Consider the following 19,632-nt stretch of genomic DNA (forward strand, 5'->3'; position numbering starts at 1 on the left):
TCTTCTCCATACCTAGTTTTCCTGTTAATATAGCCATTACATGCCCAATATAGCAACTGCAGAAGAGACCCCCTGGTAAAAACCACAATGGCCGTTTTTCACTGACACACTCATTGATGCAATGGAAACAAATTTATGAAATTTCTGTTTGTTCCATAAGATGTGGAACACACTAAAAAGTTCACCAGCAGCTCTGAAAATGTCATAGATGACAAATCCTCATCCTAAAACGGAGGATTAGAATGTGTCAGGGGAAAGGATTCAGGCCTGTCTGACAAAGGCAGTGGTATATCTAAGTTGAGGCAGGGTCAGCCTGAGTCCCTGAATGGGAGCAAGAAGCTGAGATCTTGACTCTCAGCCCCACCAACTCACATTGGACATGTAGCATGAGTGAGAAATAAAAGTTTATTATTTTAATCCACTGAAACTTGGGGATGTTTGTTACTGCAGCATAACTTAGCCTATCCTGACTGTTACAGGTACCTAAAAGGCACTGGGTAAATATGGTTATCATTATTATAAATGCATCCTCACAGAACCTTCCCAATGTCCCACCACCAGAGATTGAATGGTAGGCTAGAACAGACCTTTGGTCTTATGAAGGCTCTCGCATGGGGAAAGAAAAGAAGTCTAACCAAAGATAATTCACTGCCAAGATAAGACTCAGAGAAGTTAGAGAAGTGCTCAGATAAAGACCATAAGGACATTCTGATTACAAAACAAATCCTACTCTCTGGTCTGTTTCCTACGTGCCTCCTGCTCCTAACATTTTGTGCCAGTTATTTTCCTCCTTCCAAGAATTCTCTCCCTTATTCACTAGTCAGTTCAAATTCCACTTATTCTTCAGGGTCCAGTTTTAGCCCCACAGCCTTCCCCCAAATCTCCTAATCACTCAAGCCTCTACTATGCACAAAATAAACTACACAAAGCAGATGTTTCAGCACGTATTGCTTGTACTTTTCATTTTATACTTAATCAAACGTTTGGAATAACATGTTTCAAATGCGCCAATCTTATCTCACCAGACTACAAGCCTTCTGAGGACACCTGTGTTTCACTTCTTCCACAGTCCCCCACAGAGATGATTCAAGGCACATTTTTACATGGATTTAAATGCCAGGGAGAAAAGAACATGATCAAATTCTTGGGATTGAGAACAATTTTTTTATTACTTTGGAAGGAAGTAGGGAAATTCACTAGCTGAGCTGTACAGTAATACCTTAATCTAGCTAAATATAAATACTATTTATTTAGGTGGAAATAAATTATTATAAACCTTAAATGTCTTTGATCCAGGTTTATTCAAATTAAAGTAAAACCAGAGATAAGTAGTTTAGCAGGAACCCTGAGAGAAACTGTATGAAAGCACTGTTGAGAATTTAAAACATTTCATTAAAAATTAACATTGGTTTTGATAGATTAAAAGGTTAATAAATATCTACATACCAGTTATAAAATTTAAGCTGAACCTGAACATATTCTATACCTGAAAATCATAAAGTTAGGTTTTATCCAAACCCATTTGTTAAGAAAAGCACAGAGCTTTTCAGGAACATTGAAAGTTTGTTTTCATAACTCCAAAGACTGTTGGCATGTAACCTTGAAACTATAAATATTTGTTACTCTAACTTTAACTTATTAAATGCAGAAATATGGACTGTTCAGGTAAAGGTGGAGCTGTGTTTGCCATGGAAGGTGGATCCCACAATGCCTTGCAGAGATGGACTTTCTGATCATAATCCCTCTGACCTAGTTTGGCTCATTCCACCTCTACAACATTGCTGTGCAGATTCTCTTAAAGGTAAGCATATGCATTCCTCCTTGTTGGAATTTATTTTACAAATAAAATAAAGTAACTCCAACATACGTTAAAACATGGTGCACAATTTTGATTTTCTTTGACATGTATTATAGTAGAAGCACTCTTAACCTGTCTCTACAAAACCAACTTGTCACATTAGCAGACACTCAGCATCTTCTCGTCCTGTGCCTTCCTGCTGCTACCAGTTCAGTCGTATTTTCACCAAGAGATGTTTGGTTTGTTCCCAAACCAGTTTATATCAGTTGTATGAGTTATTGAAATTTTATAATTTAATTAAAATTTAGGTGAACTGATGAAATCTGTGCACAGAAAAAAGCAGGTTCCCTTTCCTATAAAAGCCAGGCCAATTAAAAGCTAGGTGCTATTTCGGAATACTGTTGTGTTAGGTATCGGTGAAGTCACTGTAAAAGAGAATCGCAAAATCACTAAAATCTGGAGGTGTTCTGCACTCGGACTGCTTCTCAGTGTCAAGTTCTTGCTCCACTTTGAAGAACCCCAAACTGCAAATGGCGAGTGCTGAAGTTCAGATGGGTTTTTGCAAGAAAGACCAGAACTCCAGCCAGCAGCCATACTCACAACAAAAGATTAACAAACAAATGTGCATGCATATGTTTTAAGTTAAAATAGACTGTGCGTATACTCTTTGCAATTTGCTATTTTAACTGCCTCTATATAACTGACCAATGACCGGGAATTGGTGATTTTGGATAAGAGGCTTCTACTCAGCTTGCTAAAGACATGGTTGTAGAGATTCCACAAGAGCATAGCCACAGACAGGGCAACGTTATTAATCCACTGAGATGCTGACTAATGTTGGTGTGTAGCTGGAGAAATATTAACATAAAGCAGGACTGTGGACAAGACGAGAGACTGGAAGAGATGACCTATAACTTCCTTTATGTTTATTTGCACAAGAATCTATGAATTTCTCCACCTGTAGAGTTTTTTTCTTAGCATTCAACATTTTCATAGCATAAAACAAGCACTTATTTACAAATGAAATATAAAAATGAATAGCAGGGAGGAACCATTGGCTACTATTCTGAAAACAACATGCTGTTCCTCAACGTGTAGCTTAAGGGGACCATGGAGAGCAGAACTGGCCATCAGAAGGATTGCACATCTCGGCACCACATCTCAGCACCGGGCCAGGCCTGGGGTGGTCCTGACTCTACAAGCTGTCGGCCAAGATTCTGGGCTCCGCCACCTGAGGGCTCCCAGTGAACAGTGAGGTGACTCTGGGAGAGAAAAGTCCACCACACTGGGGCAGCTCTCCGTTAAAGGTGGACACTAGCTATTGAAGCATCTACCCCAACTTTAGGAATCAATCGTCCTAGTCACACTGATGTGTCTTAACCTGGCACACAGGCCTCCCTGAGTGGTCCTTCACAGGGGACCTGTGGTGGGGGAGGCTGAGGTATCTGTATGCTGAAAACTCCTTTGAGTGACTCTGAGCCACTTCTGGACTAAGAATTCAGGGCTTCATGAGGGCCACAGACCTCCTGAAATCACGCACAAATGAATGTGTGTGCAAACAGATGTTCCGTGTTCTGGAACGCTTGTCCATAGCTTCCATCAAATTGCTTTCATCAAATTTTTGTAACTCAAACAATCACTGTTCTGAAACCAGTGCAAGTCTTCACCGCCCTGCTTGTCTACACAGTCCAGAGGGAATCTGAGAAGAAGCTGAACATCAACTTCCCCCTACAGAGCCTTCCTGGTGTATTTCTCTCTTTCTCGCTCTGATTTTTTTTTCCTCCAAACGCCAATCTGTTCCTATTTCTTCACTTCTATTTTTACATTTAAAAATTTTGGTTTCAAAATAACTATAATCTAAGAACTTCTCAGATAAAAGACACAGAAAATTAAAGTTGCAATTTCCCTTACCCCCTTCTCCCATTCGTATGGTTTTACTGTTAAAACCTTTTTTTTAAAGATTTTTTACTTTTTTCCTTTTTCTCCCCAAAGCCCCCCAGTACATAGTTGTATATTCTTCGTTGTGGGTCCTTCTAGTTGTGGCATGTGGGACGCCACCTCAGCGTGGTTTGATGAGCCGTGCCATGTCCGCGCCCAGGATTCGAACCAACGAAACACTGGGCCGCCTGCAGCAGAGTGCACGAACTTAACCACTCGGCCACGGGGCCAGCCCCAAAACATTTTTTTAAAAGAAACCTTACAAGTACTTTTGATCTGTTTTTCCTATTAAGTTAATGACTTGACCAAACATACAGGCCTTTATTTTAATTATCAGCATCCTGGTTTGCCTATATTTTTAAAATAACAAATTATATAGTATTTTTTTTTCCTGTTCCTTGTCTCAACACGTCACCATTACAAGGAAGGATACAATGCTGTATGTGTTAAACAGGCTCCAATCTGTGCTGGTGGTTTGGTTTTATAAATAAGAACATGCCTTGTGCAGGAGTAAGGCCCAGGCATTCAGATTTTCCAAAACAGTTCTCTGTATCCAGGGTATCCAAATAAATTCAAGCACTTCGATTTCAAAACTGATGTAGCTATCTGATTGAGGTGAATGTCCTCTAAGTGCACATTAGCTAAATAAGCCATTTTTTACTATTTCTGTACAAAATGAATATTCACTATTCAAAAGAACATTCTCTATCATAATTATATAATCAGTTCAAATTTGTTCTTAAGCAATGTAAGGCATGCTTGAAATTCCAACTTGACAAAATAGCTAAAATTAAGCTTTAAATGTATTAGTTGACCTGGAAAATATCTAAGATGCCTTAATAGCAAACCTAAAATCTATAGTAATCAGCATATTTTCCTGAGATCTAGATTTCAGCATGGAGATGGCCATAGTATAGAATAGAAACAATACGAAATACGACCTCAGCCGACCTGGGTTATAATCTTTATTTACCTTGAACCAGTTATTTAATAGATTCTCTCTTGGTGGAATGGAAATAACATCCAATTCACTCATAAGGCTATTATAAGAACCACTTGGGATAACAACAGAGGAAGCCTTTGTACACTGGGAAGAGTTGTATAAAAGCAAGGTATTGGTTATAATTACTGTTCCCTTTAACACGAATGCCCTCCAAAATGTATAGGATGCTCCCTCCACACAAGTCATTAGGAATGAGGTGACAAAGGTCATGCGAATGAGAATGAAGGCAAAAAGATGAACCAAGGTAGCTGAAGTCCTAAGCAGAAGAAAAACTCACTCTTATAAGAGGTGCAATGGGCTGACAGGTGCTTGGCCACATCTTTTCACAAACCCTTGGAGCTCTGTGTCAGTGCTTTATGCTACAAGCTGATGCCCTAGGAGGCCAGCAAGCTCCCAGTGATTGCAGCTTGGAGTTCTCCCGTGTCTGGCAAACAGCAAGCTCCTGGGTTCCTAATGCAGTGTTGCATGTCTGACCAGTAGCCAGGGGACCACTCCTGAGAGGCCAAGCCAAGGGCTTTCTAGAGAAGCACACACACGGCCTCCACTCTTATGCTGGACATGCCCATGCCCATTTTCCAGCACCATCGGGGGGATCCCAGGGCTCTCTCACAGTTAATTTGTCTTATCTGAACAGAGTAAAGCCTATAGTTTGACACCTGTCATTCATTCCATGGGCTTCCAGGAATTTTTTTTAACTGAGATATAATTCACATACTAGAAAAGTTACCATTTTAAAGTGAACAATTGAGTGGCTTTTTATTTATACATAGATTGTGCAACCATCACTCTTATTTAATTCCAAAGTATTTTCATCACTTCAAAAAGAAACTCCATTCCCAGTAGTGCTCACTTCCCATTCTCCCCTCTCCCCAGGCCCTGGAAACCACTAATCTCCTTCCTGTCTCTATAGATTTGCCTCTTCTGTTTATTTCATTAAAACGGATTGATGCAATATATCACATTTTGTGACTGTTTTCTTTCACTTAGCATGTTTTCAAGGTTCATTCACGTTAGCATGTATCAGACTTCATTCTTTTTTATAGCTGAATAATATTCCATCATATGCATACACCACATTTTGTGTCTCCATTCATCAGTCGATGCACATTTGGGTTGTTTCCAACTTCTGGCTGTTATGAATAGCGCTGGTATAAACATTCATATACAAGTTTTGTATGAACATATGTTTTCAATTCTCTTGGGTATATACCTAGAAGTACAATCGCTGGGTCATTTCCAGGCACTCTTTTTTTTTTTTTTTTAAGATTGGCACCTGAGCTAACATCTGTTGCCAATCTTCTTTTTTTTTTTCTTCCTTTTCTTCTTCTTCTCCTCAAAGCCCCCCAGTACATAGTTGTATATTTTAGTTGTGGGTCTTTCTAGTTGTGGCATGTGGCATGCCACCTCAGCATGGCTTGATGAGCAGTGTCATGTCTGCGCCCAGGATCCAAACTGGCGAAACCCTAGGCTTCCAACGCAGAGCGTGTGAACTTAACCACTCGGCCATGGGGCTGGCCCCCTCCAGGCAGCTTGAATCCTACTGTTCATGTCAGCACCCTCTGTGTGAACACATTTCCATGGCAGACAGAAGGAAATATAGCTCCCCAGGGATCTCAAAAGTCAAAGGAGGAAATGAAGACATGTATGAAGGAAAAAGGGATTCTGCATGAAGCAATATATTGCTGCTCCCAAAATGCTGTAATAATGTATTTCCCCTACACCATAAGACAGCAGGAACCATAGCTAGGATGAGGGACCAGCACTGGACCTAAGGTGGCACGATCCTCCTCATAACAAGAACAACGAACACGTAATGAGTGTTTACTATCCCCGAGGCCCCGTGCTGAGCACATTACATGTATTGTCCAACAGTGGAGAGGATGAGGGAAACGTGACTTTTGAAAATAAACACTGATTGCAGCCAATCGTGCCTTCCTGTCACAGCGTCATAACTCATCTCCAGGCCAGACCTGGAAGGAGAGAGGCGAACAGAGGAAGCCAAATTGCCTGAGCAAGAAAATGACATGTATTTGGGATTTGCTGGATGTAAGCTCAAGAGAGCGGGTGGGCAGTGGGGGTTTGAAGGCTTGAAAATGGAAGAAAGGGATTGATGGGTAGAGAAGAGAAGGCAAGAGTCTAAGAAGAAAATACAGCCAGTAAGAAAACCCCAAAGGGCAAGAAAACTTTAAGTAATCAATTTTAAGTTGATTTCTGTTTTGAACTGCATTGATATCTGCCTCTATTACCCTAACACCTTCAGTAAGGCCTGTGTTGGTGTCACTCTGGGAGATAAAAGAAGCAGGCAATGCAGGGCAGAGAGGAGAAAGCAGTGGCCAGAGGTGAAACTCTGAGCCAGGAGGAGGAATTCACAGAGAGTGACCAGAAAACGGAAGCCCTGGACATTGTCAGAATATTTGAGGGGAGGAAAGGTACCGGACCTCTCATAGCACATGGCTCAAGACATTTCAACTTAAGTATTAAGGGAAAGGGTGATCCCAGACGCTGGAAAAGATGGGGTCATCTGACTGTCATAATATAATCTGCCCAACAATCTGATACAGTTGTGCGTCACTTAACTACGGGGACACATTCTGAGAAATGCATCATTAGGCCATTTCGTCATTGTTTGAACGTGATAGAGTGCACTTACACAAGCCTAGATGGTATAGCCTACTACACACCTAGGCTATATGGTACTAATCTTTTGAGACCACCATTGTATATGCGGTCCATCGTTGACCAAAACGGTGTTATGCAGTGCATTACTGCACACGTGTTAGAAAAGGTGAGTAACAGGCAGTAGTAAGCAAACACCAAGATTTAAACCACTTTAGCATTCATTCTGTGGCAATGGCCTCAAAACAAAGACCTTGAAGGCTTTATGATGACATCTCCATGAATGGTTAGAGAGGACCCAATCATTTTCTGTGTCCCTGTTGGAAGTCTAGGACTATTCTTCTTAAGCTGCAGGAAAACTCTACCACAAGAGTCTTGTGGATTTGATTGTGTCCACCTCCACCTGGAAAAGTCACAGTTAAGTGGCCTTGAAGCCACTTCCACAGCAGGGGTTGACAAAGGTTTTCTGTAAAGAGCCAGATGGATAGCCAACTGGCATGGCCACTTCGCATGATGTTTGTGAGCCAGGAAGAAAATCAAAGATATAAGTAGGTACTTATAAGAGAGAGAAGACAAATTTCCACAACATTTTCGTTGATGAAATTCAAAATATAATAATTATTGTGCACAATTTTTTGTACTATAGATCTACCAATGAGAAGAATGGAACTTTGGAGGAGCAAAATGAAGCATTTTTCTTCACTGGTGTTCAAAGTTAGTGTTTCCTAACATGAAATCAACTGCAAGTGTTCATCTATGAAAACCACTGTCATCACCATACAAAAACAGGTACGGGCCAGATGTGGCTCACAACCTCTGCAGTGTAGTCACCATTGTCTGAAGCAAAGTCAATGCTGGGTGCTCTGTTCCAAGAGCCTGTAGCGGAAAACCCTGATTCAGAAATTGGAGGCCAGGAATGGACTTGCAAGTAGCTCTTCAAAGATTCAGATGTTCGTCAAACACAACGGTCAAGTACCCCAGTGATTGAAATATCCACTTTTCCAGCCAGTATTTACTGAGCACCTACTATGTGCTGGTGCTATCATGGTCACTGGGGATACAGTGGGGAGCAGGACAGATGAACTCCCTACCTGCATAGGGGGTGAAACTGCAAAAAGAGTTAAAGAAAGAAAAGAAGCTCAGAGAGTGGGAGTGCCACGGAGAAAATAAGAGAAGGTGTTAGAAAGGCGACTGGGACAGGGAGATACTTTGGATGAAGCAGTTCAGTCAGGAGTTCCTTTTTCTCAGCATTCTTATCAATCCAAATGCAAAAAGGTGGTATTTTTCCCAATATGATGGGGTGAAATTAAATCCCATTGTGTTTGATGTGCCTACCCGCTCATTGGTAGGACTGATCATCTCTCTGCACGCTCTCTCTCTCTCGCCATACATATATATATTTGGTCTTTCAGGTTTCTTCTTCTGTTAATTCCTGGTGAATTCCCTGTTTATTTTTCTGTTGGGTTGTCTGTCTTTTCTTATTGTTTCGTTGGTGTCCTTTTAAAATTTTGGATATTAATCCTTTATTGATGATACGCATTGCAAATATCCTCTCCCAGGCTATGACTTGTCTTTCAACTTTGTGGTGTCTTTTGTTTCCAAGAGGATTTTTATCTTTAGCTCGCAAATATCTCCGTAAGTAATCTACTTTATGTGAAAAAGTGTTGTTAGCTGCCCATCTCAGTGGGCAAATTGGAAAGTCATGGATTTTGAGTTTAAACCTTCATTCCATTCCTTACAGCTATGGCTTACCCAAATGGATTAATGTCTCTGAGCCTTGGCTTCCTTATCTGTCAAATGAAGACAATCCTGCCTCACAGGTTTGTTGTGAGAATTAAATGAAAGAATATATGCAACTCCTCTAGCACAGCGACCCTTCCCACCCGTCTCTTAAATTGTAAGCTTCCTGAAAGCCTTAAGGCCTCCTTAATACCATGTCCAGGGTCAGTACTTAGATTTTGTTTATTGTGTTGATTAAACTGAGTTTATCTTTAAAATGCATATAAAGTACCAAGTATAATAATACACACTTAATTGACTAAAATGTGGAAAACAAGACCCAAAAAACAACTTAGCTATTAGCTTTTTGACCCACCATTACACCACTGGCCTCCCCTGAACTAAAGAAGTAACAGAGTTATAGTAAGTGGCAAAGTCAACAGGAGTTTTGTAAACACTCTTTTGAGGAAAAAGCATATTTTGAAAGCTTAGAAACACATTTATACAGTCAACCCTAACAGGGACCAAAATTATTTTACAGCATGTTGTAAAAGATATTTGTAATTAGTTTTGAGGGAAAAAAGAAATACAAATCGATGTGAACAGGTAGGCCGTAACAATTTTATAATAAATGAGTTATATGGTGAATAAATTTATAATAAAAAATGCTAACAAAAATTTACTGCTAGCTTTTATTTAAGATTCAAAAAAATATTCCAGCACCTTTGATGGCTAAGCATATTATATATGCTTTAAATTTCAAGAAAAATAAAAGAAATATTAAATTTCCAATGAATATTGGGCTTTGCACCCCACAGATGCACATGCCTAGACCTTTTTGATGCTCAGGGGCCAGCATCCCAGCCGGCAACACAAGGTTGAACAGAGACGATCTTCATTTAGGAAACTCTTCTCATAGGCCAGGTGTTTTCGCCGACACACTTTTGATTAATTTTCACAACATCCCTGGGAGTTAAGTCCTACTACTTTTTTATAGAGGGGGAGACTGAAGTTCAGATAGGGTACAACACTTGTCCGCATCCGGTGAGTAGAGAAGCAGAATTTAAACTTCTGACCTCAAGTGTAAAAACATGAGCCCAGCGTATATAATGCGTCATGATGAAGTATTCTCATGACATTTGTAAAGAGGTCTCCAAGGAGCTCATGTGTTACCTCCGCTGGCTTTTCCCATATTGTTCCCTGCAAACTGGGGAACGACAGAGTCTCTCTCCACATATGATCTCATCACCCTGTGCTCAATGGGCATGTATTTTGCTAATTAGAATTTTTAAGCGATTTGTTGTGCTCCACTCCAAGTAGATGAAAAATAAACTAAAAATACTTGCTGTCATATTGTGTACAATAGCAAACACTATACAACATGAATATTGCCTCTGATTTGCAGCCAGATTCTGCAAACACGTTTGGAAGTCTTTCAACTTGCTCCAACTAAAAATGAGTAAGCGATCACCATGAAGATGGATTTAAACATGGGAGTCTGATTCATTTTACCAGAGGCCTTTGGCTCATTTACACTCATGGCTTTATTTATTCAAATGACTTGCTTTTTTTTTTCCCCAGGAAAAAAAGACTTGCAGACCATCATCCCATCACTGCTCTGTGCAAAGAATCTAACATAAGCAATGTCAGAGAGAATCATTGAATTTAACAAACCCCATGACACGCCACAGCACTGTTTATGAGACGTAAATCGAGCCTTGTTTAATTTCACTGTTCTGCTAAATTCGGATGTCTGCTTCATTTTAGATCTAGGCCCCCAGAAAAAAGCTTCCCCTGCTTTATTCAATTCTGTCGAATGTGCATATTCATCTAGGCATTCAAAACAGCAAACGTGACCCATGACCTAAATGATGCCCATTTAGATACGGATGATTGAAGGGTTACCATACTGTGGTGGCCGTAAGTGTTGCTCACCAAACATTTCCAGCTGTCTGACTTCTGAGCACATGGCCAGCCTCTGGCCTCCTGCGTTCTGTAGGGTCCAGCAACCAGCTCTGGCCATTGAGCAGGAGTGCTGTGTGTGGCTTCCAGCCAGGGCATTGAATAACGTCATGCAAGACCCTGCAGAACACTCACTCCTCTGCCAAGGTGACAGGCAACATTCGAGGTGGTGGGTGCGCTGCCAGCCTGGGGTCCAGAGAGACAATGAGGATAGCACAGAGCAGCACCCTGCCCCCTGCCAAACAGCAGTGGATACACAGCAGAACAAGACATAAACCTTTGTCAGCATGAGCCCTGAGATTTGAGGGTTGTTTGTGATCACAACACAAACCGGCCCCTCCTGCCCTATACCCCAGACAAATGGTGCCATGAAAAAGGGCTTGGTGTCTCTAGCGATAAGTTAACAGATTTGTATAATTTAGTATTTGAAGCCAAATGTTATTATCTTGTCAGGAAAAGATCCTTCAGCTCACAGTCCACTTGGACCCCGATCATCATGTTCCAAAATCTGAATTAAATACACCAAGCAAAATTGAAGCGGAAAGTTACAGTTGTAACCTTCTGAACTGCCAGTTCTAATTTATTGATCTGCCAGCGTTCTTAGCTGTAAACAATAGAAACCACTCTGGTTAGTTAAGTAGAAAAGGAATTGATTAAAGATTTATTAGCTGACAGAATCTCAAGGGCAGGAACACCACCAGGTGGACCAGTGTAGACTGCACTGTTCCACCGCTGGGCACAGACAACACGGCTCATTTCACCATCCTGGGCACGGGATGCCTCCGCTAGAACCTTAGCTAATGTGCCGCTCTACAGTCCTTGTACCAATTGCTTCTCCAAATCTCTAAGGTACAATTCAAACTCTCATGCAGGTATCTCTGAGTGGCAAAGCCTAGGTCACACGAACGCACTTTAGGTGCAAGGCAAATTATTTTTCAGCTTTTTTCTTAGAAAGGTAGAAGTTCCTCAAACAGAGGAAGAAAATTCAAAGGTGTGGTCAAAAAGCATGATAAATACCCACCACATCTGTGATGATGGGTGATATGGATGAAGAAGTTCTTCAATGCTCCTTTGAGTCCACAGAGAAGTTCCCAGAGCCCCCTGGTTTCTGAAGCTACTCCTTCATTCACCCGAGTGCCCTTCCAATGAATGCCTGTTCTTACAAGTTTCACTTGGATTCTGTCACTTGCAACCCAGAGAGTCCTGATCAAGAAGTAACCATATATTAAACAATCCCAGACTCGCCAGTTGCAAATGGAACAGTAAATATTCAGATGCTCTGAAGAATTTTTCAGATCTTTTTTTGCAAAGTAACTGCATTGACAGAAAAACATCAAACAAAGAACATAAGACTCTGACTTTGGTTCGAGAACCCTAATTGGGATCATGGGCTGAATACTGATTATATTTACCTTCTTTCCCAAACGTCCTCACAAATAACTTCTTACTTGAAAAAAAAAGGAAAGAATCGGGGGCTGGCCCCACGGCCGAGTGGTTAAGTTCGTGCGATCCGCTTCGGCAGCCCAGGGTTTTGCCGATTCAGATCCTGGGCGTGGACGTGGCACCGCTCATCAGGCCATGCTGAGACGGCGTCCCACACAGCACAACCAGAAGGACCTACAAAGAATACACTACTATGTACTGTGAGCTTTGGGGAGAAGAAGAAGAAAAAAAAAGAAAAGAAGATTGGCAACAGATATTAGCTCAAAGGCCAATCTTTAAAAAAAAAGTTCTGAAAGAAAAAAAAAGAAAAATATTGCATATACATAGGTCCTGTGGGCATATACCAAACTGAATAAAAAAAATCAGAAGTATGCACAAGGTGCCAACTTATTGCCAAATGCTACTTGGAAATAAGGTTATATCTAATACATCTAGAGAGAGAAATAGTTAACCAATAGAGAAATACATACACACAGAGGCATAGATGCCAGCCTATGCTCAGGTCCAAAATCCCTGAAATGGGCTAGTTGACATAATAGAATACAATATTATTTTATTTATTTATTTTTATTTGCCCAAAAACCTAAGGGCAAAACTGCACAAAAATTATACTGGATAGTTAAGGACCGCCAAGGACTTGAATTCTTGGGGTAACTTGGACAAAGTTCCCCTTTCTCTAAGAACGGCTTCTGGGATGGGGAGAGGGGCCTTTGGTCTATGTCTGTGGCCTGTGGCTAGAGCCGGCCGACTCAGGGTGAACATCTAAGAAGCTGAGCCCAGGAGTTGAGGGAGCTAAGTCTTGCAATGGTAGCCCTTGAGGGAGAAGCCAAGAAGCTCCGAAAGCTGGATTTCCAGAGTAGCCCTATGCCTTGTCTCCTCCATGTGACATGGGCTTCCTCCAATTCAGCGAGAAATCCAAAGTTTTCCCAATAAACTTCTTTAAATCTTTTTTTGTTTTGTTTTTTCTTTCTTAAGCTAGGCCAGAGTCCATCTCTCTTGTTTACAACCAAACGGACATTACATGAACTAAGTATGCTCCCCTGGAATCTTACTCTCCACAATACCCAACTCCAGCCTCAGATGGCTCATCTTTCTTTGCTGGGAATGGCTTTAAAGAATCCTAAGCTTCTGTGTAGCTGGTATTTATGTGCCATGCTGCCATGGAGCTTAGCAGCATTAACCTTGTTTGTCACGTTTTAGGAAAAACAACTGTTAATTTTGACACCTGGCTCAGAGGTTGCAACTTCAAATGTCTTCAGAGATCAGAAAGGTGACATAAGGGGAGAAAGTACTGAGCTGGACTCCACTGGATACTGTATGCCCGAGCTAAAGAGATCTATGTTCCAAATACTTAAAACACTGTGTGGCTCAAACAAAATTCTTCATGGGCCAAATTTACTTCCTGAGCCATCAACTAACAACCCAGCCTGCTATTAGTTTAAATTACATATGGTCCTAGACTGTAAGGCTCATAAAACTCAATTTTGTTTCGGTCATTTGAGCAGGATAAAAATGCTTCTTGGGCAGCAAATTTTCCCACCCTCTTTTAGCAGAAAACTGCATAAGCCATTAATGGGGCCAATGTGAGATATCTAGAGAACTCAAGGGCTGCTTTTAAAAGAAGCTTATCTCTGCCGGTAGATTCCTGCCTTAGCGTGTGTCTTGTGGTAAATGAATCAGGCTCCTGTTACTTTCTATGAATCACAGAATAAAGAGCCAAACTCCTTATAAGCACAAGGACTCCTAAGGTGTCATAGCACAAATGGGAAAATTCAAATAGCCCCCACCCTGAACAGTCTCCAGTCTAACCACACAGCTCTGATCCTCTCCACAGACTAAAAAGGAAATCCAATTCGAGAAAACTGATAAGGGTTTCTTTTCCTTGGAGAAAATGGACTGGACAAATTGCACATAAAAACCTAAAATCTCCACCACCGACTGTTGAAAAACAATGGAGCTCCATCAGCGGTTCTTTTGCCCAGAGAATGCTCTCTGAGGACTGCGGGGTTTGGAAGGAGTACACAGGCCTATTCCTCATCTAAGGCACATCAAAGTTTTAATCAAAACCTGCTTTTCTTTGTGAAACCAAGCAACTGCTATTTCACACCCACATATTGCTGGAGCACATTCAATTACCCTCCAGGACTTTGTTTAAAATGAAAACGCTTTGCCTCCTGAGGACAGTGAGAGAGGGCTGATTAATGTTGTTCCCTGACGGACAGAAGTGTAGGTACCCAGCAAAACCCTAAGTAGCTGGAAACGACTGCTGGGCTATATTTTACAAGCAATTCAACCCGACCTGCAAGTATTTTGTAAAGAATAAGGACTTTTAAGGCAGTTGGATATATAGCAAGGGGCATACTATGCCATTTTTCCTCTTTCTTCCTGATGACAATCACAGAACTAGAAAACTAAGAGTTCTATGAGAAGTGATGAAGAACGACCAAATTTTGCCATATGGTTTTTCAGGAGAGGAAACAGCTTTTTTTTTTTTTTTCCTGACACATTGTTCCAAAGGATCTGTAATTAACAAACCAAGCCAGCACATGGCTGGGTTCTGTGGCTCTATGACTCAGAAGTCACTTTTCTATCCAACACATTAAATGTCAAGTAAAATATCTCCGATAAGAGAGAAGAAAGTTCTTCAGGAAGCTTGGCTCCTGTATGAGTGCCTCTCCCGTGCAAATGAGCCAAATATTTTGCTGCTGTCTTTTAGGTGGATTGCCCACCTGTAAGAGAAACATCTACCCAAGGCTACATAAAGAAGCACAAATCATGGAGACCATATCTTAGTCCTCTATTAATGCTCCCCAAAAGAATTTTACCCATGTAAACATAGTAAATGCCTGTTTAAGAAAAACAAAAAACAGAAAGAAACAGAAAACAGAGAGAGGAGTAAAGAAAAGAATTACAGTGATATTTTTATGCGTGTGTAGTATGCAGAATTTGGAGACTAAGCTCTGATGGAACCCTTAAGACTCTGTAACGTACCAAAATGTATGGGTTCCAGGGTAATCCTCATCAAAAAGGGCAGTATTTATCCATCATATATCATCTGCCCTCATTTCACCATGCTCTAAGACTAGAATCCCTGATGTGAAAGATTTAACATTTAGAGCTAGTTCCTGCACGGTTCAGTGAAAGAAGGGGATGAAGAAAGGGGGAAAGAATCATATGAAGACTACACTTCTCTTTTTTATAGTACATTATTTTCTTCAAGAGGAGCATAAGCTGTGATTAAAGTGGCAATATAATTGCTGAATTTTGGTGCCTCTAACACCTGCAGAGGAAGCACGTTGACAAGAAACACTCGGCACCCCAATTATTTCATGCAGGTTTCCATCCACCCAGAAAGCCATCCTCAAAATAGAATGGAACTTTCTCTCCTTCACCAATCTGGTAGGTGCCTATGGCAAAGTATTCAAGAACCTAAATAACATTGTTTACCATGATTCCCAACAAACAAATTTAAATAAAATAAGATCCAAGGAGTTTAACACATAACTTCCAAACTTTAATTATATCAATTATTTAACCAGGCGTTTGGCTTATATTTCACCATATCTTGATAGGAAGCTAAAAAGGAACAAGGCTTGTTCCCAGAGAGATAAGGGCATAGAGCTCTGTTCCCAGAAGTGGGAGAACAGACTAGATAACTGGTCTTTCCGGTTTTGAGGAACATTTTAATTCAGCTGTGAAATAATGGGAAAATGAAACAAATTCAAGATTCCCACTATCTAGCAATTTGGGCAAGTTAGACTACACATCCTGAAAATAAGTAAATAAATAACTAATAGCTAGGGAGGAGGAAATCCAGGGAAATTTTTTCCTTAGGAGGCTGAAAACAATATTTTAAAAATAGCAATAAACTCACTCCTTTCTTTCTTGTATATTTTTAACCAAAGACATTTAGAATTACACATAATAAGCTGAAATAGTAAGATTCTTATATTTTTTACATATTGGTGTCTCAGGAGTAAGCGTTTACCAGGGGTCACTTTGAGAAATGCAATCTTTTCCATCAAGAACAACTGTGGGGAAAAGCATTCAATCTGAAACAGATTACCGGGTCGCAACTTGTACAAAGCAACTCACAAATCAGAAGGCATTTCTGTTGTCACCCCAAACTGGGGAAAAATCAGCACTAAGTAGGATTGATATGGGAAGGTTTCCAGGCGATGATCCTTGACCTGAACGTCCAAGGATGGAAAGCACATGAATCACAAGCAAGCAGGATGGGGCCTCGAAGGCAAAAGAACCAACATAAGCCAAATGGAAATGGGTGATAACAAACTACATCTGGGGAATGGCTGACACTAAAGACTTGGGACAGATCAGTGAAAATCAAAGCTACCGTTACTGAGTGCTTACAACCTGCCAGACTCTACGCAGATATTTCCTTCTGTTTTTTCTGATTCAGTTTTAATGAAACCCGGCTCTCTTGTCTTTGTCGGCCACCCTCCCTCCCAAGTGATCTCCTACAGTCTCAGGGCTTTCCTGCCACTTGGACAATGATAACTCGCACGTCTCTATCTTCAGCCTGGACGTTTCCTCCAACTCCACACTCATGTTTGACATTTCCACCTGGACGTCTAAAGGACATCTCAAACTCAACATGGTGAAAACCAAACTCCTGATTTCCAGGCATTCCCTCCCAAAGAGAAAACTAAACAACAACAAAGCTACTCATCTTCCTTCAAAATATATCCAGACTCGGACCACTCCTCACACCTCCACGTCTGCCACCCTCTCTAAGCCACCACCATCCCCAGCGCTAATCACTGCAACAGCCTCCCAAGGGGGTGCATGTGAACTTCCCCTCCAGTGACCCCTGAGTCTAGGCGTTCCTAACTTTCCACTTGTAGGACAGGCTCCAGTTATCAATACTATTGTCCATAGTGGAGACTAACATTTAAGAGTGATTCTTGGACAGGTGACAACAGAAACAACGGAGGCTGAGAGCGGATGTGAAAGGAAAAGTGCAGGGTGGGGTTGAGGGTATCAAGGAGGCGGCATTTGAGGACATGTAGAGAGACAAAAGAGCCTGAACTCTTAAGCAACATCAAATCCTAGGTCAAATGTCTCCTCTCAGTTAGCCTTTCTCACTCCCCAGGCAGAGTTCAAGGCCTTAATTACAGCCTGGGTCACATTACTGGAGGCCTGTGCTGAGTGCCGCCCCCACAGATCCTGTGCCCCCCAGCACCTGACGCAGCATCTGGGACCTGATAAGGTCTTGGTGAGAGCGTGTTGGATGCATGACAGGATATTCTGGAAAGTGCATCAGCAGCATGGAGAAGGAAGTGGCCGCATTCTTCTGGGAGAGCCAATTAAGACTTTACATGGGAAGTGAGGGTTCAGAGATAGGAAAAACTATTTGAGTTTATTGAGGAAGATAACCCTGATGGCCTAGACAGGGACGGCAGTGGTGTGAAAAGACAGAGCAAGGCTCAAAGAGAAAGTAGAGGGAAGGAAAGCTGGGGAAGAAATGCTGGGGCATGACACTGCAAAGGAGGGTAAAACTGGGAAGCCAAAGAAAGCGGCAGAGTCCAAGAAGAGTCTTCCTCCATCCCCAAGAGGTGGGGTAGTGGGCAAGAAGGAGAAAGAAAAGCCAGGCAACAGAAATAAATTGCCCCAGAGGATGCGGTTAGGGTTGAGGGGTATAAGAGCCAGGCAAGCTCCTGCCTGCAGTTCTTAATCTTTTCTCTCCCAACTACCAAGTAAATTACTGAGCTCTAAAAGGAGGGTAGGAGGCCAGAGGCTTAACAATCAGAGGTTAAAATGGGACTACTCAGTGAGGGGTGAGCCAAGACGTTAATGAGCTAGGAAGAGCAACGCTGTCGAGGGTTTTAAGACAAACCCAGGTGATTACTTCAGTCCTCGAAGTTCCAGTTAACTTCCCATTAAGCGGTGCTGGGGGCTCGACTTCTCACCCTGCGCCCCCCAGCCACCCTGCCAAGGTCTGCGATGGAATGCAACCGAAAGGGGCTGGAAAGTGGGTCTTAATCACCGCGACGAAGGTAGCGGAAAAGCAATTCACAGTGGATACCCGCCCAGCTTTGTCCAGGCCTCGAGGGAAAACTGGGAGAAGCACAGAAGAGAAGAGAAGCAAAACCACCACTCGTTTCTCTTCCCTTTCCCTGCCCATCACTCATATGGTCCCCTCCCTAGATATATTAGCCCCGTGGGAGCAGGGCTTTGCCCTCCACTGCTGGATGCCCGCAGAGCAAGGGGCCTGGCACACAGTGAACCCTCAGCATATACTGGTTAATGTTGAATGAACTCTGCTCAGCCCCACTTCATTTTATCTGGGCACAGAAGGATGCGTCCCGTGGAGCCGCCCAAGAGAGGGCAGGGGGAAGAGAAGCAGAAGACTGTTGGAAAGCCCCAGCGGGGTGGCCGCAGTCGGGGAGGAGGATTCGGGTCAGAGGCCCAAGACTGCACCGTTTGCAACTGACCTTCCGTCGGGGAGGCCCGCGCGGGGCGCAGCAGCCGGGCTCCGGGGGCCCGCTCCCACGGCCCCCCGGCGGCGCTCGGCGCCCGCTGCGCACGTAGGTCACCCGCCTCCTGCTGGCGCCGCGCGGCGGGCCGGGCGCGGGCGGCAGGTGCGGCTCGGGCGGCCGGGGGGCTGTGCCCGGCGGGGCGCTGCGGGCCGGGGGCCGGGGCCCGGCGCGCCGCAGCTCCGCGCAGAGCCGCAGGCCGAGCAGCAGCGCGGCGCCGAGCAGACAGCGGCGCAGGGCCCCGCAGCCCCTCGCGGGCGGCCTCTCCCGCGCCATGGCGGGGCCGGCCCGGGGCTGCGCTCAGCGGCCGGCAGCAGGGAGGCGGCCCCGCCGGGCCGAGCTGCCAGCTGTGCGAAGTCCCCGTGGGCCGGGGCGCGCGTCGGGCCCGCCTCCCTCCTCCCGTCCAAGCAGGCCTCGGCGTAACCTTATCCCGCCCGGCCGCGGGATGGGGCGAGGGGCGGCGGGCCCGGCCGGGGCCCGGTTGTGCAGGCGGCTCGCTTGGGCCAGAACCCGAGCTCAGCCCCAGCCCGGGGGTCCCGGAGCAGCGCCCTCCACCCCGGCGTCCCCGAGCCCGGCGGAGATGAAATCTACAAGGCCAGAAAAAGCGCATTGCTAACGAGATGCTGGGCCGTAACATCATTTTCTCGTATTATTAT

General features: G+C 43.3%; 1 protein-coding gene across 11 annotated transcripts in view; it reads right to left on the reverse strand.

Annotated features, from left to right (window-relative positions):
- The window catches only part of METTL24 (methyltransferase like 24), a 124,112-nt gene extending 104,747 nt beyond the window's left edge, over positions 1 to 19,365 (reverse strand). For 2 of the 11 annotated variants that reach the window (XM_070556809.1, XM_070556807.1), the window contains exon 1: positions 18,935 to 19,362. In XM_070556809.1, coding sequence (XP_070412910.1) covers positions 18,935 to 19,252 — 318 coding nt within the window. In that variant the 5' untranslated portion in view covers positions 19,253 to 19,362. Of the gene's footprint in view, positions 1 to 18,934 lie in introns of all 11 variants that reach the window. The other 9 variants (XM_070556804.1, XM_070556808.1, XR_011522023.1 and 6 more) reach the window with 8 other exon arrangements.
- Between the last annotated feature and the right edge of the window lie 267 nt (positions 19,366 to 19,632).

This window comes from Equus przewalskii, chromosome 9 (genome assembly GCF_037783145.1).
Source record: "Equus przewalskii isolate Varuska chromosome 9, EquPr2, whole genome shotgun sequence".
NCBI lineage: Eukaryota > Metazoa > Chordata > Mammalia > Perissodactyla > Equidae > Equus > Equus przewalskii.